Source organism: Trichoderma ghanense (genome assembly GCF_004382785.1).
Source record: "Trichoderma ghanense strain CCMA-1212 chromosome Unknown scaffold_11, whole genome shotgun sequence".
In the NCBI taxonomy this organism is placed as follows: domain Eukaryota; kingdom Fungi; phylum Ascomycota; class Sordariomycetes; order Hypocreales; family Hypocreaceae; genus Trichoderma; species Trichoderma ghanense.
The window spans coordinates 701,463-726,788 of record NW_027395674.1 but is presented as its reverse complement, the minus strand read 5'-3'; the positions used below and the strand labels follow the sequence as shown (position 1 = coordinate 726,788).

Sequence of the window (25,326 nt, the reverse complement as noted above, 5' to 3'; positions counted from 1 at the left end):
AGCTTCACCAGAGGCGCTGGCTGAGATGCCGCATGTAATCTGACCGCGACATTTGTTATACCCTAGTCATCTTAGCAACTGCTGCGACATCCTGATTCCCGCCTCTTGCGCCGCTCGATCGCAATCGGATTTGCGACTTGCAATTGATCCTCGCCCTCGCCCTGCTTCATCCCATGATCGCGCCCTCATCAGCCTTTGCCGACGTCACCGCCTGATCGCGAGGCCACCATGAAGCTCCCCAATCCGTTCAGCTTCCGGCCGGGGCCCGTCACCTTCTGGACCACGGCCGTCTACCTCGCCCTCGTCATACCGCTGATTTACGTCCACGAAACCGTGCCGCCTGCGCCATCGGGCCACTCTCTTAAGCAGGGCTTGGACCTGGACGAGGCGTGGCTCGACCTGCAGCTCATGACGAGACAGTACCATCCGTACAACAGTCGAGCAAACACCCAAGTTCGCGAGTTTCTCATCAAGCGCTCTCACGAAATCCTCGACCGCAATGGCGTGCCATACAAGACAGAGAAGACTGGAGGAGTGATTTGGGATGCCAGGTTTGTCCAGTGACACCAAACAGTCGTTTCTTGATTGCTGACAGTAAATAGTCTCAACGTATCTACTGTTACCACGCCCAATGACGAGTCGAGAGCCAAGCGAGCGCCGGGTGCCACCATCTTCGACGACCGCATCTCCAACGTGACCTGGACCGTCGATTCGCTGCTGCAGAGCACCAAGGGCGGCCCCAAGACGTGGCAGGGTTACTACTTTGAAGGCGACAACTTTTACATTTACATCCACGGCCGGGAAGACCCCGAAGGCGACTGGTGGACCTCGCAGGCCGGCGCGGCGAGCTACAGCCGGACTGGAGGCGTTCTCGTCAACTGCCACTTTGACTCGTAGGTCTTGATGCAGCTCATGGCATAGGTGAACAACTGAAATGCTGACATTCCCAGCGTCTCGACTGGCTACGGCGCCACCGACGATGGCATGGCTTGTGTGAGCATGCTGCAGCTCTTGAGCTACTTCACCACCGAGGGACACCAGCCGAAACACGGCGTCGTGCTGCTCTTCAACAATGCCGAGGAAGATGGCCTGCTGGGCGCCCGTGCTTTCGGCTACAGCCCGCTGCTCAAGTTCTGCCACACCTTTGTCAACCTGGAGGGAGCTGGTGCTGGCGGCCGTGCTATGCTGTTCCGGACCACGGATCTCGAGGCTGCCAAGGCCTACTCCAAGAGCCCTCACCCCTTTGGATCGGTCGTCGCGGCGAACGCGTTTGAGCGAGGAGTCATCAAGAGCGGAACCGACTTTGAAGTGTTTGCGCCAGACTTTGGACAGCGCGGTGTGGACATTGCCTTCTACCAGCCGCGAGCACGCTACCATACCGAGGACGACGACGCGCGCCACACTTCGGTCCGCAGCATCTGGCACATGCTGTCTGCCGCTCTGGCGACCGCGGAGAGATTCTCGGAGCTTACCGACACGGTCTTCAGCGGCGCGCGGCGCGACGGCGACAAAAGACTGGTGCAGAACGGCAAGCCGACCGAGGGCGTCTACTTTGACTGGTATGGCAGCGGCTGGTCGGCGTTCCCGCTTCGAGGGCTCTTTGCGTGGTCCCTCACTCTGCTCCTGGTGACGCCTCTGGTCCTGATCGTCGTCACCTATTTGCTCATCCGCAAGGACAAGTACTACTTCTTTGCCAAGGACGTCGAGCTGGAGAACTCTGAGCCCCACGACGACCCGATTGCTCTCGGTGGTTGGCGCGGCTTCTTCCGATATCCTCTGGCCCTCATCTTCGCCGTGGGCTTGACACTGGGAGCGGTCTTGCTCGTCGCCAAGGTCAATCCGCTCATCATCTACAGCAGCGGATATGCAGTGTGAGTCTATCCCTCTCCGGTTGCCCTTGTACAAGTGTCCTTGGACTAACAATGCTTAGCTGGGCCATGACCATCTCCTTGTTTTACATCTCCTTCTTCATGATCATGAGAGGCGCCAACTTTGTTAGACCGTCCGCTCTGCACCGCGGATTTGCCCTCATCTGGCTCTTCATTCTCTCGTGGATCGTCCAAGTCTTTGCCGCGGTCGCCGAGGATCGCATGCACATTGGCGGTCTCTACTTCACAGCCTTCTTCCACACAGCCGTCTTTGTGTCGCTCTTCATCTCGCTGGTCGAGCTGTTTGCTCTGCCCGGAAAGGAAGATTTCGCGAACCAGTTCCAAGACGACCCGACGGCGGCGCATGTCCGGGTGACCAGCTCCGACAACACGATTACCGGCAACGAAGACGACCAAGATGACGCTACGGAGACGACGCCGTTGAGGGCTGGAGGGCGCAGCTACGGATCGAGCGACCAACCGACGTTTGCCAGCACCTATCGACGATCGGCTCATTTGGACGAGCCTGCGCCCTCGGACCTGATCAGCTTCCCTCCGTACGAGCACGAGCAAGCGTGGTCAGGGCGGCTGCCGACGTGGACTTGGATCGTTCAATTCCTCCTGCTTGCGCCTATCCACATCATCCTCGTTGGCAATCTGGCATTGGTGCAGACGTCCGCAATGGCCATGAATGGTGCCGACGGCGGCAGTCTCTTGCCTCCCATCATGGGCGTTGGGCTGATGACGATCCTGCTTCTGCTCCCGCTAACGCCTTTTATGCACCGCATCACTCGCCACGTGCCGCAGTTCCTTTTCGCCGTCTTCGTCGCCACCTTCATCTGGAACCTTGCCGCTTTCCCCTTTTCCAACAACGCCCGGTACAAGCTGTACTTCCAGGAGGTCATTGATGTGGATGCGGGGACAAACGTGGCTACTCTGACCGGCATCCCAGAGTATCTCCACAAAGTCATTGACTCCATCCCGTCTGCTACCGGCCAGGAGGTGGAATGCAGGGCTGCCACGCGTGTAGGCCTCACCACCTGCGAATACGATGCGTCATCTCTCCCGCCGTATCTCGCCAACGGCACAGACCCGAAGGACCTGATCACTGTGGCGAGCTCAAAGTCATCCGACGGCAAGGCGACGAATCTCAGGGTAGACGCCTTGGACACCAAGGTGTGCATTCTGAACCTGAGCCAGCCGGTGTTTGGATTCACGATCAATGGCGGCGCTCCCCCGGACACGCGATTTGGCACGGTCCCGCGAGGTGGTCTGCGGACGATTACCCTCTTCAGGCGAGAATTCGAGGGGCCTTGGGACCTTGACCTGCAGCTGACGGAGGAGGGCCACGTGCTGGACGAGGACGCGCTGGAGGTGACGGTCAAGTGCGCGTACAGCGACATGAATGACGACAAGACGATACCGGTGCTGCGCGAGCTATACCAGTACATGCCAAAGTGGGCCGTCATCAGCAAGACGGCGGTTGCCCTTGTGGAAGTCAGGAAGAAGTTTACCATCTAATGAAGGAGCTTTGGAGTTGATTGGTTCGTCATTGTTTGACGTGGATATTCAGAGCTGGGTATCATGATTGTCGCGGCCTGTTTGGCTTAGTATGTACAGAGTAGGAGCCTGCTTTGGTTTTTGTGAGCTACCTGTGTCTTATGAAGAAATTGACTTGGAAATCATCTTGATGTGTCGTTTCTGAACTCGTCTTGGACATTTGAATGCCTAGTTTGGGGTGAACTGGGTGTGGCCCTCGAAGATATACCAGCTCTGGGTCGGCGTGTTGCAGCTTGAAGCTGAGACTGAACCACATTCAGCCATGTTCAAGCCAGACACAACAGAGGGCCGCACATGGGATCTACTTTGCAAAAGAAAAAAAGAGATTTATAGCCATCTCGTGTAGTCGACATGAATTAAGGGACGTCTATTATCTAGATACAAATGCAGGCGGACACCTTCTCACATGCCAGAAGCTCCATGTCGGCACGACCCACCGCCAGCTGTCGTCGCCACCGCCGCAACTGAAGAACTTCCAAATCTGCTCCTCATCACCACCAACTGCAGAATCGTCAATCCATCACCAGGACCCATACGAACACGACAAACAAACTCACCAACGCTTAACCAATCGCCTCGATTTCTAACACGACAAACCACAGCCATGCCCCCAACAATATCCCTCCCCTCCAAGCCCCGCCGCGACGACCCCCGTCCAGCCCAGCGCCACGGGCTCATCTACTTCATCTGCGGCAACCCCGGGCTCGTGCACTACTACACCGTCTTTCTAGAGTGTCTGCGCGGAATGCTGGATGCGTTGCAGGATGAGTCGGAGGGCAGAAGCAGCAGGACGGTGTATGACATTTACGGACGGAATCTCTTGGGTTTCAGCGATGATGATCACGAGCCGTTTGTGCGTGGGAGCAACGAGCCGTGGGATTTGAATGGTCAGATTGAGGGCATTTACAGAGACGTTGCTGCTCAGAGAGTCCCGTCATCTCACCACCGAGATGGAACACACGAGCAAGAGGGCAGGCCATACGACCTTGTTATTCTCATGGGCCACTCCGTCGGCGCCTACATCTCCCTCGAAATCTTCCACCTCCACACCAAGAACCCAATCCTCAACCCTTATCTCCATCTCCGCCACGGCTTCCTCCTCTTCCCTACCCTCACGCACATTGCCGCCTCGCCCAGCGGCCGGCAGGTCTCCCTCCTGCGCAGCATCATCCCCCGCGTCGACGACAATGCGCATCTCCTCGCAAAGTTCCTGCTCAACTGTCTTCCGTACGGGGTTGTGCTGTGGATTGTGAAGAATGTAATGGGGTTTACGGAGCAGACGGCGAGGGTTACAGCGGACTGGTTGAAGAGTCGGGATGGGGTTTGGCAGGCGATTCACTTAGGGGTGTCGGAGTTGAGGACGATTTGTGAGGAGAAGTGGGAGGAGGAGCTGTGGAGGGGTACCACGGTGGAGGATGGGGATGAGGATGAGGATGACGAGGAGGAGTATCATCAGGGAGATGATGATGCCGGCGATGGTGTGGGAGGAAGGGGGAGGCACGTTGCAAAGTTTTTTATATTCTATGGGAAAAATGATCATTGGGTTGCGAATCATTTGCGGGACGCGTTTATTGAGCGGCGGAGGGAGCATGTCAAGGAGGGGCATACGAGGATTTTGGTGGATGAGGGGGATCTTCCGCATGCGTTTTGCGTAAAGGAGCGTGAGTGCTGGATCTGTCATTGTTGGGAGTGATTCGTGAAGAGACAAAGTGCTAATTTGCAGGTTTAGATACGAGCTTTGTGGTTGCGAAAAAGGTGTTTGAGTGGGTGAGGGAGATTGAAGGGTTGTGATGTGCGGTGGTTTAGATGGCGGAGGGAGGGAGTTGATGGACAAGAGATCGGTTCGCTGTGGTTGCTCTGCACGTTGCCGACCAAAATCATTATACTCTTGAATCTCTTATTAGACGACCTCGTCTCTCGAGTGTTGGATGGACATGGAGGTATTCAGCGGCCAACGTACTCTTGTATCTCCGACATGTCGTGTCAGCGGCTGAAAGAAACGGCACGGAATAGGGACTTTTGTACATGAGATGCCCCGCTTTCAGCTCAAGGCAACGAACGACTCCTCGCAGCATCAGACTCGCAAAGAACAAGAACAACTCCATCACCTCATCGTGAACACATCCGTCAAGCACACAAAAGATGGGAGAGTTGCAGCCCGAAGTTGACAAGGCGTAAGACACCTCATGAATAAAGGTTGGAAACAAGCGTCTGACTGTGTTTAGCAAGTTGCCTGGCCTTCTCGATGCCACGCTCGACGAGCTCGCCGAGGGGTTGAAAGCCGGCCACTTCACCAGTCTTCAGCTCACCAAGGTATGTATTCATATCCTCCCTCAGTAGAAGAACACATTGCTCACCGTATCGCAAGGCATACCTCAGGCGCATCGAGCAAGTCAACGATGCGGTCCACGCCGTCGTCGAGACAAACCCCGATGCGCTCGCCATTGCCCGTAGCCTCGACGAGGAGCGAGCATCCGGCTCCGTCCGAGGGTAACTACTCATCAACACACATCATATACAGCCTCAAGCTCACCCCATCCAGGCCCCTCCACGGAATCCCCATCCTCGTCAAAAACAACATTGCCACAAAAGACAAACTCAACACAACAGGTACAGCCCCCCCTTTCTTCACCCACTTCTTACAACCTATCTTGTCACAACCAATCTCACACCAACACCTAGCCGGCTCCCATCTCCTCCTCCACGCCACCGTCCCCCACGACGCCTTCGTCATCCAGAAGCTCCGCCACGCAGGCGCCGTCATCCTCGGGAAAACCAACATGTCCCAGTGGGCCAACTACCGCGCCCGCGACTACAGCATCAACGGCTGGTCCTCCCACGGCGGCCAGACCCTCGCCGCGTACATTGCCAACCAGAACCCCTCGGGCAGCTCCAGCGGGAGCGCGGTGGCGGCCGACCTGGGGCTCGCGTGGGCGGCGCTGGGCACCGAGACGGACGGGTCGATTGTGTATCCGGCGCAGAGGAGCGGCGTCGTGGGCGTCAAGCCGACGGTTGGGCTGACGTCGCGAAGCCTCGTGGTGCCCATCTCGGAGCATCAGGATTCGGTTGGGCCGATGGCGAGGACGGTCAAGGATGCGGCGTATCTGCTTCAGGCCATTGCGGGAGAAGACCCGGATGACAAGTACACGGCTGAGATTCCAGGGAAGATACCAAACTACGTGGCTGCGTGCAGAGACACTCTGTTGGGAAGCCGGATAGGCGTCCCCTGGAAAGCCATCAAGGAAGGCCTCGAAAAGTACCCGCATCTTGCGTCGGAAGTCGAAGTCTTCAAAGATGCCGTCCTCTTCATGGAAATCGTCGGCGCATACGTCGACGAAGAGGTCGACTTCACCTCGACGACGGAAGACGTCCGCGACGCCGAAAAGACCATCATGAGGGCCGACTTCCTCGGAAACATTGCCTCGTACCTGTCCAAGCTCGAGTCTAACCCGGGCGCCATCCACACCCTCGCCGACATCCGCGAAGAGACGCAGAGGCACCCCTTGGAAGCCTATCCGCAGCGCGACACGGGCATCTGGGACGACATCCTCGAGCATCACAACTGGGACAACACCGACCCGCGGTTCGGCCCGGCGTACGAGCGCCTGCGCCAACTCGGCGGGCCGGGCGGGCTGGAGGGCTTGTTGACGAGCCACCAGCTCGACGCGGTGGCGATGCCGACGAGCCTGGCGGCCATGTGGGCCGCCGTCTCGGGGGCGCCGGTGGTGACGGTGCCGATGGGGCATCACGGCCCCGCGGAGCCGGTGCACGAGGACGGCGGCATGGTGGAGACGGGGCCGGGGGTGCCCATCGGGATGAGCTTCCTGGGAGCGCGGTGGTCCGAGAAGAAGCTGTTTGGGATGGCGTATGGGTTTGAGCAGAGGATGAGGGTGCGAGGGCGTGGGCCGGCGAGGGTGGTTGAGCCGACGGCGGAGATGGACACGGGCGTGTGAGGAGCTTGGCTCTCTTCGTTTAGGCCACTCCGTGGGAGCCGAGGGGAAGGTTCTAGAGGTGCTTTTTCTCTTGAAGGGGTTGGTGAACGGGTTGAGCCAGTCCGTATGCGGCGAGGGGGAGGGGCGAGTTAGTGCCGCATAGCGACGGTATTTGACGTCACTGAGTCTTTTGCGATGCTCTTTGCCCTCATTTGCATGGTGTATGTTGGATTCGATGGTGTTTGTCTTGTGGTTGTCATCGTGAAGGCTGATGGAGATGAATCGTTGACTGGCACTCACTTACACACACCCCCTGACACCTCGACGCATAATACCACCATGCAGGACGCCAAGCATACAGCATGTTTGGGTATGCATACATACATAGTACCTAGACTGGTACATGTAAACAGCCTGCACTGGTGAAAAGAAAACAAAATCCACGAGCTTGAAGCAAACTTGTCGAGTTTGTCGACGGCAACGGCAATGACTCGTCGATCATGATCCTGACAATCGCCATGTGCCATGTGCCCTGCCAAGGAAATCAAGGCATTGAGCCCTGTCCGAAACGCACTCGGCGGTTGAAGTAATAGACGGTTGTACAGGAGTAGTATGTGGAAGAGAACCATGGTTCATCTTTCCGTCCGACTGCAAGTCGCGACAGCAAGCAATTTCTTCAAAGTCAGGTTAACTTGACTCAGGCGTGTAAAGGAGGATGGATGCATTTCGTCCTACGTCATCATCACAGGGCAATTCCTGAGATGCAGAATCCGGGGAGTTGGCCTGGTCTACTTGATCAAATGATTATCCAGTCTAGTTTTGTTTTCTTGCCTCACTTCCTATCCAGCCGGTGATTCCGTCTGAAAGTTCTCCCTTCCCCCATATTATCAAAGATCCTTTTCCCAACGGACTCATCTCTTAGAGGGAAAAAAAAAAAAAAAAAAAAAAAAAAAAAAAAGTGCCCGTGGCTGTTCTCTTTGGAATGCAGCTCACACTACCGCCTTCACCCAATAGCCCGCCCCTCGTCCCCAAAACTCCTCGATCCTCCGTCACACTTACAAGTCATGAGCTGCTCGTCATTCCATCATCTCCCTTTTTCTTTTTGAGCATCCCATTCTCCTCCCGTGATATTGCAAGTAGTTTTTATGCAAAAGGCCATGCAATTTCCAATGCAACGATGCACTTCACGCATAACAAAGCCGCGTCATGAAGAAAAGCCTCTCCACACCACCAACACTGGCACTCGCAACAACCAGCAAAAAGTTCTCGTTTTCGCAAGTCCCTTGTACCTCGTATAACCTCATCTACACCTCGCAAAAGAAACCCAACCAACACTCGCAAAAGAACGCAAAAATTTCAGCATCTATCCAAGCTCCATCTTCCTCTCCACCACAATCACAAAAATCTCCCCGAATTCAAGTCTTCAACCAAAGGGCATTGAATAACAGAATTCTTTCTCCTCGTACAAACACATGTCAAGAGAAGTTGCTGTTCCCCAGCTTTTCACATACAAGTACATGTAACCTACCTCCGGACCCAATCCTAAAACAGCACTCCTCCGCTTGTAATACGAAGGAATGCCACCCTCCTTCTTCTCTGTCCATGGTAGCAAGCCACACCCAACCTCGTCAGTCTGTTATTCGTGCGCCACCAAGGCTCTATTTTAGACCGTAAGTACGGTCACTTCGAAGGATGTCAGTGATATGGTAGTATAGGTTTGTATGGATACAGAGGCGTATAACGCCCGCTTGTGTGTGTGTGTGCTGCTTCTTGCTTGGATCCAATAGTATGGCCGCAACGACTTACAAGCCCGTTCTGCGCCTCCGCCACAAGTTTGTTCTGGCTTTTTCTAGCCCTTGTTCTGCCGTGTTCTCGCCGTGTCTCGCTTCGTGGACTACCCTTAGTAACCGATGAGAAAGGGCTGGTGAAGCTGTCAGAGTAATCCCAATGATGATATGAGTAAGTCCTCGCAGTAAGATCAATCTCCATGTAAGTCAAGGAACCTCATTCCTGCAACAGCGCACGGCTACGTGTAATACATAGTCCCAGCCTCATGCCATCACACCCTCTTCACCCCGTCCTGCATCCCGTACCTCAATATGCCGCCCTAGCGCCCTGCAAGACGGCCACCTCCCCCAGGCCGCGATGCGTCATTCTGCAAAGCTGCAGCTCCCAAGCGCTACGACTCCAAGTTTTCTCGTATACTGTCCTTTTTTTAACCCAACGATGCATTCTATACTATTCTCATTCCATCCCATTCTTTATCCTGTGACCATTACTCTAGCACTGCATTCGACGAGGACTAAGCTTTGACTGCTAAACAGAAGCACATGGTGCAATGCCCACACCAGACGTCCTTCAGCCCGTCCTCGCCAACACGTTGCCTGCATCCCATCCACAGCCCCGTACAAGCCCCAAGCTCGCAGCATCACGATGCATCGCCAACCACCTTCCACCACGCATTGGCCACTACATCATGCATCATCCCCTCGTTTAACCTCTCTATGTTCATGCAAATGTACTTGGAACAGCTGCTCTACGCTGTAGCATACTCCATCCCCCATCCCCCGTAAGAAAATCATCTCTCCATCTCCAAGAAGAAACGACACCTTCACTACTTCACATTATACATACATCAGACCACCTCTCAAGCACCTACTCGACCGCAAGTCACTACAACCAGACAGGCCCCCTCACTGGGCACGCTTACGTCGAACCAGGATCTCATCTCCGCCGGTTTCTCTTAGTCAACTGCAATACTAAGCAAGACGCGGCCTCGCCCCTTTGGCCCATGTCTCGTCTCTCCTCGCTCTCGCGGAAGCTCGGATACAGCGGGTCCAGCAGGTTTTGTTGGTTCCTTCGAGTCCGTTCATGGTCATGGATGTTTGGCAATACTGCGACGGTACATGTAGGTGACCTGCTGGATGCAGTAAAACCGGCGGCAAGTGACTCCGAACGCGAGTACAAGTACGAGCGCAGTAACTGGAGGCATCTCGGCGACCGCCCGCGCTCTGCATCGGTTCGAGTCATCGTCAGCCCAGCCCAGCTCCATCCGAGTGAAGAAACGCACCCTTGGGGAGTTTTCTGGCATATTCCAACTAGATATCACAGACAGGTCAGAGATCACGGGAAATGGGAGAAAGAGTTATATCGTAAAGCGTCCGAAGACATTAGCATTAAGCCAGTAACCTGGTAATATATTTTGCGTATTACAGACCCTCGAAAGGGCACATGATCCAAATCCAACAAAAGTTGTCCGGGGCCAGCTCATTCATCATTCCATTAGCCTTCCAGCAAATAATATCCTCCGGGTATTGCCGTCTCTACCACACCGTTTTCGCTCCACGCTCGTCAAATAGCAAAGATTGAAAGGTCCCTTACAGAGCAAGGGCGCCAAGAGCGAGCATGGCCAGGCCGGGCAGGAGAGCAGAGCCGGCGTTGGTGGGAGCAGTGGGAGCGCCAGTGGTGGTGCGGTTGCCAGAGGGAGGGGGGACGACGCCAGTGCCAGAGCCAACGGGGCCAGCGGGGGTGGTGGTGGTGATGGTCTGGACGGGGGGAGAGCTGACAACGGAGCTGACAACAGTGGTCTGGGCAACGGTGGTCTGGGCAACAGTGGTGGTCTCCTGAGCGACAGTGGTGGTCTGCTGCTGGGCGGTGGTGCCGGCAGCAGAGGAAGAGCCGGAGCCGGAGCCGCCAGAGTTGGCAGCGCAGAGAGCCTGGGTGGCGGGCAGGACCTTGTCTGTGGCAAGGTGGTTAGCATCTGTGAGGCTATCCTCATCGGACGGGCTGCAACATACTGATGGCGACGTCAGTGCCGCACTTGGAGATGACGCAGCCGGTGGCGGCGCCCTGGACGGCGTCGAAGTTCTTGCAGATGCAGGCGTAGTCGGTGGTCGAGCACTTGGTGTTGGCCTTGACGGCGTCGTCGAGGCAGGGCAGAGCGCACGAGGGGATGTCGGCGCGGGTCTGGGCGGAAGCCAGAGCGGCGAGGGCAAGGGCAACAAAGGCGGTCTTCATCTTGGCGGTATTAAGAGGGTGGAATTGGAGTGTGAACTTGGTGATGTTTTTTTTTTGGGGGTTCTTTGTTTGGTGTTTGCTGACAACGAATGTAGCTGGACTGGTAAAGCGAGCGAGTGGATGGAGAAGGAAAAGAAGAGGAGAGGGAAAAGAGAGTTTGCGGATGGAGGGAAGGGCTCTTATGTACCCTGGCCGAGATCGAGGTAAGCCGCAATGGATCAACGGATGCCACTGGATGCCACTTGGATGGATGGAGGGAGTGAATCGAGGTGCCGTCTCCTTGTCGAGGAGCTCCGGCTGCCCACTTCCCTTGCCTTGGCCCGGCCCCGGCCAGTCCAGCGCCTGTTAGTGGCTGTTGCTGGGGGACTTGGTGCCCTGCTAGCTGGTGCAACCCGCCTGTGGCGCCCCTGGTCGGCCGGTCGCTGTCGCTGGTCTCAGCTGGGGCCGCACGCCCCTCCCCTAACGATCGTCGGGCCGGGGGTTGAAAATTGGAGGAGAGCCCAAGAGGCAACAAAAAGGTCCCAAGACAGCAGCAGCGCCGAAGGGAGCTCGAAAACAAGGACGAGGCCGTCGCGGTGACTTTCATGTTGCCAGTTGAGCACTGCTGAGTCCGGCAGCGGCGCTGGCTGTGGCAGTTCATCGGTCAAGGGAGGGAATTTCAGGTTGATGCCCATGGATCGGCTAAACACGCGGAACATCGGCGGATGTCGCGGAGTACCTCTGTCGCGTTGACCGTCGCCTTCACCAGGAGCGGTGTCCGCTAGCAGCTGCAAAGTACCGTCAAGCCCGCGAGTACCTCCTGCTGCAGCTTGTGCACTCAATCCCCGTTAGCGCGTGCGCACTGCGGAGCGCGACTTCTGTTCTGGGCAGCCACGCAGGTGGAGCTCGAGGGAACAGCGAAGGAAGGCGCTGGCAACGGCGGGTTACAGGGGATGCGATGTACCGATGACCTGAATGACGCTGCCTCTGTTGCTGATGAGGAGCAGTCACAGAGACTTTGTCGCTTCAGCGCCTGCCAGGCAGACGTTTGGTGACTTGAGCGTGGCAAGGCCATTGAACCATCGTCGGACCAAGGACCTGGCTGGCCTAACCCCATCTGCTACACACGGCCGAGCCGGGCACCGCACCGATCGACGCTCCATGGACGCTGGAATATGGGGGATGACAGATGGCTGCAGCTTCGCCTTCGTCAGACGCAGTCGAATGGACTCTGACGGCGGGTTGCAGGTACGCTGCCTGACGCGGCCGCTGCTGGTGATGTCAGGTTCCTGCTACCGCTGCCGCTGTATCTCGACGCTATGTTCTGGAGTCCAACAGCAAACATGTGAAGGTTCACTTCTCGCTGCTACCGCGGGCTGGCATCCTGGTTTCCGCAGAAATGAACCCTCATCCTCCTCTCAGCCCCAGACAGACAAACCAGCTAAGACTCCAGGGCGACCAGCACGGAGATGCCGCACGACGACCCGACGAGCCAGCCGGCACAAGCAGCAGCAGCAGCACCGCTCCCCATTGGACTCGTGCCAGAAATTACCAGAGAATCGACACAGTCCAATTGCTGTCCTCGCGAGCCCGCACATGGTCGCCATTGGCCCAGCCCCTCTGTCAATCTGGCCATGGGGCTTGGCTGCTGCTCCCTGCCATTCGACTTTTGCATCCGCAGATCTGGGGTTCCCAAGGTGCGAGCGTGGTTGGCCGGCTGTCCTGCCGCTACTGTGCCATCTGCTGCGGCCGTCATTTGCCTCCGCTTCATGGGCGAGCCAGTGTGTGTGTGGGTGGGTGAGGGTGACGGTTTGGTTGCAGACGCCCACGTAACCTTGCATGTCGGCTGTGGCTGGGCTGTCGACAAAGTTTTTCTGAGACGACGCGGTGCCACGATGATGGCATCGAGGTTCTGCTGCGACCGCGGGCGGCGAGATGATGGGCTTGTACGACGATGCCCGCAGCCATCGCCCGTCATGTCTCAAAATGACAGGTTCCAGGAGCATCGCCTGTGTTCGTTCGGCTCAGATTCGGCCGAATTCCGCGTTCGTCCTGCTTCCTGCTGCTCCAGGTGCTACAGCGTCCGTTCGATGAGTTTCCAGGCGGCCTTCAGCGCGTCCAACTGCCTGTGGCAATCGGCTCCAGCGACCACGGGCCCTGCCCGGCCGCTGTAACATCGGCCCCTGCCTCCGTGTACTGACGATGTATTACCTCGTGCGCAGAATCACGGTCGATGGATGCCGTCTTTTCGTCAGCGTCGTGTCATGGAGCTCCCAATGCTCCCTTTCCCCATCTACGGAGTCCTACAGCGTCCGGAGAGATGCTCGGCGGCGTCATGAGTCTACCAGAACGATACCAGCGGGATACGTCCTCGACGACGCTGGGCTATGCCCGTCGAGTCACCCCAGAGCTGGCGCCTTGCTCGATTCTGCAGGCACACACACGCTCTTCAGCCTGTTTTCATCGAATGGCGCGGGTGCGACGAACCTGCGGAGAAATTGAGGCGCCCATTTTCTGCTTCTCCTTTTCCCCTTGCCTGGTCGATTCGCAGACTTGGTAGCTTAGTAGGGGGCGATCGCCGGGCTCTCGTCGTGGCCCATTCCATCACCGTCCGACTCTTCCGCCAAGGTTCGAGAAGCTAGGAGTTGAGGCAAAGGGAGGCTGAGAGGGTTGAATGAGGCAAACAATAATGCTAGGCTCCACGACTGGAATGGGGGAGCGGCTCCACCAGAGACAGGCGCCGCTTTGCCTCAGACACGACGGAAATGGATGGACTGAGGCAGCTTTGCCCTATGAGGATACGAAGAGAACAGAAGAGAAGATGCAGGAACACGACACCGGGCGCGCAGGAGCTGAGCGCCTCCAATGCTAGTCTGAAGGGCCTGCTGCTCTTTACCCGGAGCGTCAATGTCGCCCGCGAGAGTGGCGTGAAATTGCTGCCATCAACGATCTGGACAAGGCCGCCATGTCTCTCCCATCTCTCTCGCTGACGGAGATGATATCGGACCAAGATGCAGCTCAACTTCGTCGCCAAAAGCTCTACCAAAGTCCCTGGCCAACCCTTGCCCCTCCTCCTTGCCACTCGCTAACTCTAGCAGAGTGAATCGGGAACAAAAAGTCCGGGGAACCGGAGGGTCTGTGAGCGCCTGGACGACCAGCCTGAATCGCTCGTCCAGAGACGCGATTCCCTGGGTCTCCGTGATGCGTGGCTCTCCAACGCAATTTCCCCCGCAGCTTCCCCCCTGACGCCAGTTGCTTATCCCAGGCGCCTCATCCGATGGGATCTCCATAAGGTCCACGGCCCATCGGTTAGCTTGCTCTAGCCCTGGCCTTTCTGCAAGCTCCAGCATCATGTCAACAATGTGCGCCGACCAAGTTTTTCGTCCTTTTGCTTGCTGCTCGTCCTGCTTCCTCCCCCCCCCCCCCACCTCTTCCCCCTCTTCGCTCCGCTAGCCCTGATGGTACAGCTTCACCTCTCGAGCGCGCCGTGCCGAGGCCATTCGCGGCCACACAGCAATCCTTTCACCATGTGATATTGAGCGGCAAAGCGAACCCCTCGCTTGGCAGAGCCTCTCTATTGATCTTACCGAATGAATAGGGGCCGCCAATCTCCTTTGCTCTTGAACGTGGCAACTAGTCTGCAGGGGTGGCCGGACACTGATCAAAATCCGATCAAATTATGCTCCCTACCGCGTGCAGGACCGGCCCAGAATGAGAGGTGGATTCATGCGGGATTGTCCAGCAAGTCCACTGGTACTGTATGTACAAACGGAGGGCAAGCAAGTCAGATCTGCTGGTTCGGAGGACTTCCTTCAACGAGCATGGCTATTCTCTCTCCTCCCTCGGAGAAAAGTCCCCAGTCTGGCATGAGGCCTGACACAGGGCCCGGTGGGTAATTTGTGACTTGCTTGGATCCTTGCTACGAGACGACGAGGGCTGCCATCGGTTTGGCGAGTTCCGCAGATTGAACTGCATCCGGTAGAAGCTTGTCTTGTTCATTTTCTTCTCCTCTAGCTTCTCGCAGATGTGCCCAATGCTCCTCAGCCTCATGCTACTTTGTTCAATGGCCCCCGGTCCATTGTGCCAGAGTCAGGCCACCATTGTGTGCAGCCGGAGTCGGGTAATCCTCCGGACGAGCAAATTGACTCTTGACTTTCGATCGAGAGATGCCCTTGGTGGAAGCTGCAGGGTTTGGTTTTTTTTTTTTTGTGGGCGTCAAAGCTGTCCGGCATCATTTCCGGGCCTGTACGGGGCATCTGCAACTGTCTGATTTGGCTGACGGGCGGTGGTGCTGCTCGCTTGCCAACAGTAATATGCGGCCTTCTTCGTCTGTGCTTCCGCTACTCATACGTTATTTGTCGGCTTGCCTTGAGCTCGCTTGGTGGAGGCTGTCATCCATCATCACTCTGGGGGATCAGCAGTACGAGCCAGCCTGTCCATGATGGACAGACGCAATGCTGCTCTCGTGAGACTGTAGATCGCCTCGGCCGGTCTGTCTGCTGATGCTATTCTTGTTGCTCCTTGGATCATTAAAACTGCACTGCCGGCAACCACTACGCTGGAGGTCTCGGAGATTGAACATGCTCTACTTGATGCAGCCCGCCCGCAGCCATGGTCTCATGGCTTCCATTGGACGCTGCAAAAACTGGCCGAAGAAGGCATATCCTTGCAATACGCTGTGGGCCAGGGCGGCACGGCCCCGGTACTACTACGAGTACCACTTGGAGGAAGACACCTCGCGTGGAGTGCACTAAACTGTGCTGTGCCTCGGTCGGTGTTATGTGTTGCACAGAGGCCGGTATTACCTTGCGTTAGGGTACATGCAGCAGCATTACTCGTGCTGAGGCGGCGGTCACCTTGATGGTGATGAGGAGGGCAGTTGGGGAGCTTGAGCTGCCCGGCGCACCCATCTTCAAACCTCCCCCTTTCTGGTTTGTGACTGATGTTTGATGAGACTTCAGATACAGATTGAATCAAATCGTCCGAGCTACGAGAATCAGCATGGCTTATACGGCTACGCACCGAGACGGCTTCACATGCAGTGCAGCTGAGACGATACGGCCCAAGTCCTTCCGCCCACCTCTCTCAAAATAGATGCAGATTCCCCGAGAGGGGAGTGAGCTGTGCGAGGGGGGCTTTTCTTCCTGGTCACGACCGTCAATTCGTGCGCGTATTGATCAAGAGGTCTCGAACTCACGTCCCGAGCCTCCAGATTGCAAGATCCCATCCCCATCGAACGCAGTCAACCAGGAACTCGGATGGAAGATTGGCTAATGGCGGCTTGCCGTGGCGACGAACCACGATTCTGATGGCTCCCCCCTTGCAGATGAATGGGCGTTGCTAAGCTGGCCGATCCCTCCTTTTCCCCTGGACGGAGCAAACACGGCTCGCGGCCGACTCCAATCATACTTCACGCTGCATGTGGCCGGGCAAGCCACAGCTGAGACGATGCCTCTTGAGGGGTCGGCCACCGCCGGCTGTGCCTTGGGCTTGCTGCAGAACGATGACCGGCGCTACTGTATTGCCTGGCTGTTACAGTATCGAGATCCGAGGAGAAGGTGTGGGTGCAAAGTGCGCAGTTATGCACATGAAAGTGTACTCGTACACGGTCTCCGGAGCTGCAAGTAGCAGCAGCACACGAGCATCACCGCCTCAGCTGCCTCACCCACGGCTCCGATTGCACGTCGAGTTGGGTGGGACAAGTCGGAGCGGGAGTGCCACTTGATCGCCCCCGTTCCCTCCGAGGCGGCGACTGTGTGTCTCGCGTTGCGAAACATTGTTCCGTGTGAAATATAAGTTCGGGGGGTTTGAGGATGAGTCGATTTCCTTGATGTCTCAAATTTATTACTCCGTATATGAATCTTGGTTGCGTCATTGGTCTGCACGAAGATTTTCTTGTCTAACCACTGTATGAGTCCTTGTAGGTGAACATTCTATGGTTTTTGTGAGGAGAACGTCGAGTTTGCCTATCCAGCGTCCGTCTCTCAGCCTCCTCCCAGCCTCTTTTTCCAGCTGAGTTCTAGGGCGGCATGAAGTATGGACGTACGCAAGCCCACCGTGTATGCGGGAAGCAAAGGCTATAGCCACACGCCCCCCTTTTTTGCAGGTGAATCCAAGACGCTGGGTTTGGTTGGGGGATTTGGGAGATGCTATTTTTGGGGGTGGCAAATTTGTTCCTACAGGACTCTAAGGGAGAGAAATAGGCCTGGATGGTGTTTGAGACATTATATGTACGGATCATGCACTGGAATGTGTGACATGGAGTCGATTTAATGCTTTGGGGTGTGAAAGGTCTGCTTGTTTCGGGAAAAGTATGTCCGCTTGCTTGTGAGTGTCACGTTTGCCCAGGCTTGATGATGAATAGGTGTGGATGAGTGACGGGATGGTTGGGGATTTCGGCTGTGAAACAGCAGAAGTTGTTAAAGGTAAATATCATGGGCTGTCTGATGAGGCATGAGCTTTTTCACACTTATCAAGCAAACTGGGGAGATGTTGCGTGTTGAGCCAGATTGCTGAAGCTCGTGTTCATGAAGTCGTACATCTGTATGACGAGCATGTTCATTGTTGTTCTACTGCCCTCGTAAACATTCAAGAGGTGAACAGGTACTTATCGGCAAGCTTTTTGACTACCTCACGCACTTGATGAAAGATGTAATTGAAAATGAAGAACAAGTTCTTGACTTACAGTGATGCTGGTCCAGTAGTCACCTGGTACTGGTCCACACTCCGAGAACACCGCATCGCGAGAAGACGCCCTGAACGGTGAAACTTTGGACGAGCACATGTGTGGTATAAAAGTCACTGTTAAAGGAGATTTGCGATGTGTGTCATATATCAGTCCTTGAGATGATGAAAGGATATAGGGTAGACCCGATTGCCCCTTTGGGGTTGGATGATTCATTTGTTTGTTTGTTCGATGCGGAGACTTCGTGCTGGAGCGGGAGGGAAGTCAATGAACCACGCTGCTGTCAAGTCCCTAGGACACGAGTAATAGGGGTTGTAAAGTCGTATGTAAGTTCCCTGGTTAGCATCTTTGTGGACGACGCTGCGAGGGCAGTAACAGAAGGGGTGAGGAGAAGATGCTGGTTTGAGAGAGTGCCGTGTACTAAGTGATGGGATTCTTTGGATGAGCTGACGATTAGTGTGTTTCTTTTCTCTTATTATCTGTCTTGATTCCTGGGAAGAAAAAGAAAGATGATGAAGAATGAGAATAGAAAAGGGGGGAAATGCAAAAAAAAAGAAAAGGCGGGACAGCCGCCGGTTATCAAGTCAATGCCTTCCTCGGCCGCCTGACCTCTAGCACAGCTCGATATTACCGTTCGACTGCCCCCCTGCTACACAGTTCCGAACTTTTCCTATATATACCTTACCTAAGCTATGGGATAGGCCGGCTGGCGGCAAGTGGCTGCTGTTGGGCTGGCCACGGATGGCGGTGAGTGGCACTCGGTCTGGCAGATGGCGCGGGATAGTTGGGTTTTGGCGAGTTGGAGGGCGGGATTTGTTACTGGTGTTGAGGTATCTCTTCTGCTTCGCTGCTCGGAATTGGTTAATGAACATGGGAACGAGTATCATCGATAGAATGTTGGCAGTAATGAGGAGAACGGCTGCGATAAACCTGTCTATCTATGCGTAGTATGTTTGGTCTTTGTGGAGGTGGTCGAAAAGGAGCTTGAGCTTCCAATTCGGCTGTGAAGTAAAGTCAAGTCTGAGAACAAATAGCTTTGGTGGATAGAACATGCCGGGGGCTTGCTAATAATGACAGTAAAGTCACTTAAATCTGATATCTGAGCTTCGTCCTTGCTGTTATTGGCTTTCCTGAGCTTGGCTTCTCAGGGACAGTCTCTCTCGACTCCTTTTATTGTGATACTGCATGAAATGGACGTAATAATGGTCGGTGGAGAGACGAGGCAACGCAAATCCGTGAGTTGACGTTGGTATGATGTTTCGCCTTGCCGTTTGATATCTAAGATGTAGCCTCGAGGCTTTGGCTCCTTTATGCCATGCGGGTAGTGAGCGGCCTTCAACCTAATGGGAGAAAAGGTTATACTAAAGATCATATTTTAAGAATATATATGGAGCTTGAATGTGGAGTAAAGCAAGATGATCTCAGATCCGATCTGACTCAGAACAACCATACGTGGGTAGCTGTAGTTGAGCTGTGACAAAGACTACACACCTGATATGTTCAGATATAAACCAAAGTTCTACCACATGATATCCCATGAAGTTTGAATGAAGACACCCTCTTTCGATGAGGCTTTGGATCATAAGTCATCATTGTCAGCGTGGTCCATCTGGCAGCCCTTAAAGGACATGGCACACTGAAACAACGTCAGTCCCGTCACAAGATGAATTGCCAATATCAAGCGAGGCAGAAGTGGCTGTTTTTGTGCGAGAGTCAATACACAAATGGTCCAAAGGACCTTCTTTGCTTGAATAGAGGGCGCGAAGGAACAAGAGCGGTCTGTCGAGACTTGGAATGAGTGGGATATTGAAGTAGATTCTGTATAAAGATTTGCCCCATTCAGTTTCATAGAGGGCCTCGTTTTGTATTACTTTTGGTAATTTCTGTGCTTTCATATTGAGTCGCTTCCTTGAAGAAATAATTGCACTGACTTCAGTAAATCGATGTACGGACCTGGGGATTTCTTCGCGTCTCATCTCTCCTCACCATGACAAGTCACGGTGGGTGTTGCGTTTCTGGTGGGCGTCGCATCTCATCAAAACCTCCACCATTCTTGAGTCGACGAGCTGACATCCCGCCATTAAAGGCGTCCATATGACCATGTCGTTCATTGCGATCCTTGTACCGTGCCATGGCTCATATACATGCTTGGGGCGATACCGGGATTGACGATGGATAACCGCTTTTCGATGCAATGCCCTGATGAATTCAACCAGAAGCGCAATGTGAGCCACTGTTCTTTTCTCTTGAGTTATCTGGCAATGTATGACTATATTGACCGCTGGATGGAGATTTGGACACTGGCTATGGATAAGGAAAAAGAGCCGCAGTACGTCATGTCGTGGCTTCTGAAAGCTATGGATGAGAAGAACCCTTCAGCACCTCCTAGCGAGCAATCTGTTGAAGAAGACGCTCGTCTGCTGATCATAACTGGCAGGTGTGTAACATGCCTCCCTAAACTTTACAGAAACTAGGAAGTTGACCGTTTGCCTTCTTGATTCTCAATAGCGATACATCGGCTGGTGTCTTGTCCAATGGGTGAGTCTTATAGAAGTTGTTATCTGGAGCTTATTTAACATTCCCGCAACTTATAGTCTCTATCTATTGGCAAACAACCCCCACTGTTGCTTTTAGCTACAGACAGAAGTTCAGAAGCGCTTCCCAAAAGCAATGTCACAATGAGCATACCAACAAGCAAAAGCAATGCCCTACATTGACCACGTCATCCACGAAACAATGCGTCTAAGACCCACCGTCGCGGGCGGAATGCCTCGAACCGTCCCCTCACAAGGCCTTCTCATCGACCGTTCCTTCATTCCAGGACAAGCAATCGCCGCGGGTCCGACTTACAAGATCCAGCGCGACGAGTGACACTGGGCAGACCCGCTTGCGTTCAAGCCCGAAAGGTGCGAGGGCTGTNACGGGGGGGGGCGGCGGTGGATGGCGTTCAGTCGAGAGCCTTGGGCGTGTCCGGGGAGGCATTTTGGCTATGATGGAGATGAGATGGTGTCGGGCCGGATTGCGTTGCAGTTTGATGTTGGGTTTGCGTTGGGGTGGATGGGTTTGAGAGGGATACGGTAGACAATATTTCGATGACGCTGCCTGAGTTGAGTCTCGTGTTACTCCTGGGTAGATAACTGTGCCAACAGGGTAAGCTGGCTATTAGATTTATGGCGGGCTCTAGGAGTCATGATACGCTGTGTTGGCTATCGATGATGTCTTTGAGACGCACTGTATCTCTTGTGTTATATCAATGCGAAAGTATTCGTGCCGAGTTTTGCCCACCTTATAGGTACATGTGATCTTGCCCAGCCATGTCATTACTATACAATCGGTCAGCAGCCTCGATAATTTCGCTATAGATCGTCGTGGCATCCTTTGACAGTGCCTCATAAGTCGACTTTGCGTTTCTATTCGACAATCATATCGGACCTAGAGTTGTCAAACCCTTCAGCGCCCCTACAAAGTCAGGACCTGCTTCTGATGGCGTTGTCATGGAGACTGGTCTGCTTCGCGATGTCAGAAGGAGGATGGATTTGCTGGAGTATGTCAAATGGATGCAGTGCCTCTCCAGTTTCGCATATCTATAGTCAGAAGAACTGCTCATATGAGGCCATAACATATCATAAGAGCTTGCGAAACGTCCACGCTCTCAACAGAGCATGCGAGTAGAGGCAAGCCAGACTCTGGAATGATAGAATTAAGTGAAAGTTGATGCTGGAGTTGAACAAGAAGCATAGGAGCTTCCATTGTCTTCTGGTACTCGTACTCGTATTAACTAGCCAAACTACACCCAGCTCGTTTCAATCACCATGAGCCCACGCAAAATCGACACAAGTCAGCCTTGTGCCTCGATTGAGGCATCGTCGCATGCTCCTCGTTGCAAAAGTATCCAACATCAACAAATATGCCTTGAACTTGATCAAATCGTGTGGATACCATCATCGCGGCTATGCTCCTGCGGTGATTGGTTTGACCCCTGCAAGTTGTACTTTTTGAGCCGCAACTGTGCCGTTGTAGACTTGCCCTGTATAGTCCGGAGCTCTCATGTAATATTCACACTGAGCCTCGTTTTACCGCCATCGACATTGCCAGAAATGGAAATGGCTCGTTTACCTGCAGATCTCACTGAGGGGATCATCTCGGATAATATGAGCTATGAGAAGCGGCTGTTCATGTTCTCGGAGAGCGCAGGAAAACGTGAGCCTTATTTTGCTGCATTCCAGGGCTTGCACCGACTCAATATTGCCCGGCTGCAGCTGGAGCTCACGCAGTTGAACAAGGCGATTGATGAGGCTAAAGAGCTTCCGAAGGCCAAGAACGAAGAGTTGACAATTCTTCTCCATGCCTACAGTAAGGATCACGAGATAATGAACGCAAACAACGTTGAGCTAACCTCTACTGTGTTCTTGAGCGTCTGCAGCCAATGCCATTCGCGACTATGATTATCTGAACGGACTGGTGCCAGCCACGGCTTATCAGGCTCGAAACCAGCGTCTCGACATTGAACAAGGCTTCACCGAGGCGGGAACTGTATCTGACCATCCTGGAGCCTATCGTCGACTTCCCGACAAATCAATACTGGCCAGCGATCCGCTCCGCGACATGTTAAAGGCGCTCTTGCCCAGGAATCTCACTTACACCAAGCGCGAGATAAGGCGCCACACATCCGAGTACCTAAAGGGCCTGCCACCCACAGAAGTGTCGCCGTTTGTGGACAGGACGGCGAGATTTATTGTTGCGTTTATAGGCGGTGCCGCGCTTCTTGTACCGATGCTCATCATGAGGCTGCCTCGCGTTACGTTGGCCAAGAGTTTGGTCACAGTGTCTGTTGCCGTCTTGCTGTTTGCTGCTTTTCTGTCGGTTTTTATGAGGGCGGGGAATACAGAGACGATGATTTCGACGGCGACGTATGCGGCTGTTTTGGTGGTTTTTGTTGGAACGACTTCATGATACAAGCCTACTGAGATTTTCAGAAGTTGGGTATAGTATGATTTTGGTAGGTAGCACTCGTTGAAAGTGTACTGACATCTATTTGCTTGGGTGTATAAGAAATACGTAACATTGCATATCAATCAAGTACGTAGGTAGCCCCCGGCTTACTACGTTTCGCTAGTGGTTCTTCATGAAAGACTATCCCAATGGAAATTGAACTTGATAGCCCTGAATAGGGCCTCTTTTATCAACCAATAGCCTAAACACTTACAAGTTTAGGGTAATTGTGTGACAATAAAAAACGGAACTGTTAGTTACCTAACAGCTAATTGTCCTCTACATCGTCACAAAGTGCCATTCGTCAAGACAGAGCCATTATGGAGTAGAGTGAAGTGCTTCTGCACTACCAAGACTACTAAGCACTCTCTACCATGAACCACTATGCATTACCAAGACTACGTAAATAAGGAGATCTTCAACACACTCATCAACCAAATATAATTACTCCGACAAATCTCCTTGAATTCTCCATCAACAGGCAATAACCAAGAAGGCGAAATAACCATCTCCAAGATGCTTAACCCCCGCTAAACCTACCCTGGAACCAACCCCAATTTTCCAGCGTCAGAAACAAACGTCATTCGATTCCGGGCGATTCATGCACAAGTGGGCAGGTGGGGAAGGAGGGGTTGGAGGGGTCACCACGGATGGACTTGCCTGCTCTAGACCAAAAGCCTCAGTGCGGCCGGAGTTGCCAGTGTTGAGCAATTGGCCTCGTATTATCGACTCGGAAATGCCATCGAAAGCATTACTGTCTGTCACTGTTGAATTGTAATTCACGATGAGGGCGAGAATTACAAGGAAATTGCATTAATAATGGCAACTGGGGTGGCGGAAAGCTAACTGAGCTGTTAAAAGAGGCTATAAGTCGAAAAGATATAAATACACATTGTCGTCTGCTTTGCTCCTTCCCGAGCTTGAAGCCAACCCACTAACTCTCTTCGTCTCTTCTTCAACTCGTCATCAATTTCTACTCCTTAGCATCACCATCTCCTTCTCATCAACAGCAGCATCATCATCATCACAATGGCCAGCAAGACATTCAACGTCGGCATCGTTGGCTACGGGTACGTCGCACAAACCCCAATTGTCTCCAATTCTTCAACAAACAACGAAACCAACTAACACCACCACCAACAGCCTCTCCGCCAAAGTCTTCCACATCCCCTTCGTCGCCTCAACCCCCGGCCTCAAGCTGCACGCCATCGTCCAGCGCTCGCCCAAGGCCAACGACTCCGCGCCCGCCGACCACCCCGACCTCAAGCACTACACCTCGTCCGACGACCTCATCGCCGACGCCGACGTCGACGTCATCATCGTCACCACGCCGCCCGACCACCACTTTGACCTGACCAAGAAGGCCCTCGAGGCCGGCAAGCACGTGCTGACCGAGAAGCCCTTTGTGCCCACCGCCGCCGAGGCCCAGAAGCTCGCCGACATCGCCAAGCAGAGCGGCAAGCTCATCTGCGTGTACCAGAACCGCCGCTGGGACGCCGACTTCCTGCTCGCCAAGCACCTCATCCAGACGGGCGCCCTCGGCCGCGTCCTCGAGTTCAACACCCACTTCGACCGCTACCGCGCCGACGCCCCCGCCAACTGGAAGGGCCAGCTCGGCATCTCCAAGGGCGGCAGCGCCCTCTTCGACCTCGGCACCCACCTCATCGACCAGGCCTACGTGCTCTTTGGCCTGCCCCAGTCCGTCCACGGCCGCCTGCTCAACCAGCGCGAGGGCCGCCCCGAGTTCGAGACGCCCGACGCCGTCGTCGCACAGCTCACCTACCCCAACGGCCTGCTCGTCAACGTCAACATCAGCGCCCTCAGCGCAGAGGTCGACCAGCTGCGCTACTGGATCCGCGGCACAAAGGGCAGCTTCCGCAAGGTCCACCTCGACCCCCAGGAGGACTTTTTGCGCGCCGGCGGCAAGCCTACCGATCCCGGCTACGGCATCGAGAGCACCGACAAGAGCAGCCTGACGGCCGTCGACGAGGCCACAGGCAAGGCCAGCCGCGTGCCCGTGCCCGAGCTCGAGCCCGAGACGTACCGCGCCTTCTTTGCCCAGTTTGCAAAGGCCCTGCAGACCGGCAAGGCCGAGGACGTGCCCGTCAAGGCCGAGGAGGCGAGGGACGTGTTGAGGATTATTGAGGCTGTTTTGGAGAGTGCAAAGACTGGCAAGGATGTTGTTCTTGCTTAGGTGATGTAAAAGCAGAGGTGGGCGTAAGAGCATGAGATTGGATGTACATGTTTTGTATATATGAAAATACCAGCTTCACGGGAGCAACAATATGGCAAT

At 54.5% G+C, this 25,326-nt stretch overlaps 9 protein-coding genes across 9 annotated transcripts; 6 read left to right on the top strand and 3 right to left on the bottom strand.

Moving 5' to 3' along the window:
* Nucleotides 1-228: 228 nt before the first annotated feature.
* CCMA1212_008242 (Vacuolar membrane protease) lies at nt 229-3,389 on the top strand (the record flags this gene model as incomplete). Its single annotated transcript, XM_073705383.1, has 4 exons — nt 229-551; nt 603-893; nt 951-1,871; nt 1,931-3,389. The coding sequence occupies 4 exons, from the start codon at nt 229-231 to the stop codon at nt 3,387-3,389; spliced, it is 2,994 nt and encodes a 997-aa protein (XP_073556035.1).
* Nucleotides 3,390-4,032: 643 nt separating this feature from the next.
* Nucleotides 4,033-7,381, top strand: CCMA1212_008241 (Putative amidase; the record flags this gene model as incomplete). Its single annotated transcript, XM_073705382.1, has 5 exons — nt 4,033-4,937; nt 5,561-5,602; nt 5,654-5,741; nt 5,797-5,918; nt 5,971-7,381. The coding sequence occupies 5 exons, from the start codon at nt 4,033-4,035 to the stop codon at nt 7,379-7,381; spliced, it is 2,568 nt and encodes an 855-aa protein (XP_073556038.1).
* Nucleotides 7,382-10,737: 3,356 nt separating this feature from the next.
* CCMA1212_008240 (uncharacterized protein) lies at nt 10,738-11,377 on the bottom strand (the record flags this gene model as incomplete). Its single annotated transcript, XM_073705381.1, has 2 exons — nt 10,738-11,099; nt 11,158-11,377. 2 exons carry the CDS (start codon nt 11,375-11,377, stop codon nt 10,738-10,740), a joined length of 582 nt encoding a protein of 193 aa, XP_073556037.1.
* A 1,420-nt stretch (nt 11,378-12,797) lies between these two features.
* On the bottom strand, nt 12,798-13,334 carry CCMA1212_008239 (uncharacterized protein; the record flags this gene model as incomplete). Its single annotated transcript, XM_073705380.1, has 1 exon — nt 12,798-13,334. The coding sequence occupies one exon, from the start codon at nt 13,332-13,334 to the stop codon at nt 12,798-12,800; it is 537 nt and encodes a 178-aa protein (XP_073556152.1).
* Nucleotides 13,335-14,048: 714 nt separating this feature from the next.
* CCMA1212_008238 (uncharacterized protein) lies at nt 14,049-14,809 on the bottom strand (the record flags this gene model as incomplete). Its single annotated transcript, XM_073705379.1, is given in 2 exon segments — nt 14,049-14,334; nt 14,348-14,809. 2 exon segments carry the CDS (start codon nt 14,707-14,709, stop codon nt 14,049-14,051), a joined length of 648 nt encoding a protein of 215 aa, XP_073556153.1. The 5' UTR covers nt 14,710-14,809.
* An 860-nt stretch (nt 14,810-15,669) lies between these two features.
* On the top strand, nt 15,670-16,110 carry CCMA1212_008237 (uncharacterized protein; the record flags this gene model as incomplete). Its single annotated transcript, XM_073705378.1, has 2 exons — nt 15,670-15,706; nt 15,890-16,110. The coding sequence occupies 2 exons, from the start codon at nt 15,670-15,672 to the stop codon at nt 16,108-16,110; spliced, it is 258 nt and encodes an 85-aa protein (XP_073556154.1).
* A 4,017-nt stretch (nt 16,111-20,127) lies between these two features.
* On the top strand, nt 20,128-20,675 carry CCMA1212_008236 (uncharacterized protein; the record flags this gene model as incomplete). The annotated part of the gene is made up of 3 exons (XM_073705377.1): nt 20,128-20,478; nt 20,550-20,579; nt 20,636-20,675. Exons 1-3 carry the CDS (start codon nt 20,186-20,188, stop codon nt 20,673-20,675), a joined length of 363 nt encoding a protein of 120 aa, XP_073556155.1. The 5' UTR covers nt 20,128-20,185.
* A 1,517-nt stretch (nt 20,676-22,192) lies between these two features.
* Nucleotides 22,193-22,994, top strand: CCMA1212_008235 (uncharacterized protein; the record flags this gene model as incomplete). Its single annotated transcript, XM_073705376.1, has 2 exons — nt 22,193-22,394; nt 22,465-22,994. 2 exons carry the CDS (start codon nt 22,193-22,195, stop codon nt 22,992-22,994), a joined length of 732 nt encoding a protein of 243 aa, XP_073556156.1.
* A 640-nt stretch (nt 22,995-23,634) lies between these two features.
* CCMA1212_008234 (uncharacterized protein) lies at nt 23,635-25,227 on the top strand (the record flags this gene model as incomplete). Its single annotated transcript, XM_073705375.1, has 3 exons — nt 23,635-23,642; nt 24,044-24,103; nt 24,177-25,227. 3 exons carry the CDS (start codon nt 23,635-23,637, stop codon nt 25,225-25,227), a joined length of 1,119 nt encoding a protein of 372 aa, XP_073556157.1.
* Nucleotides 25,228-25,326: the final 99 nt, after the last annotated feature.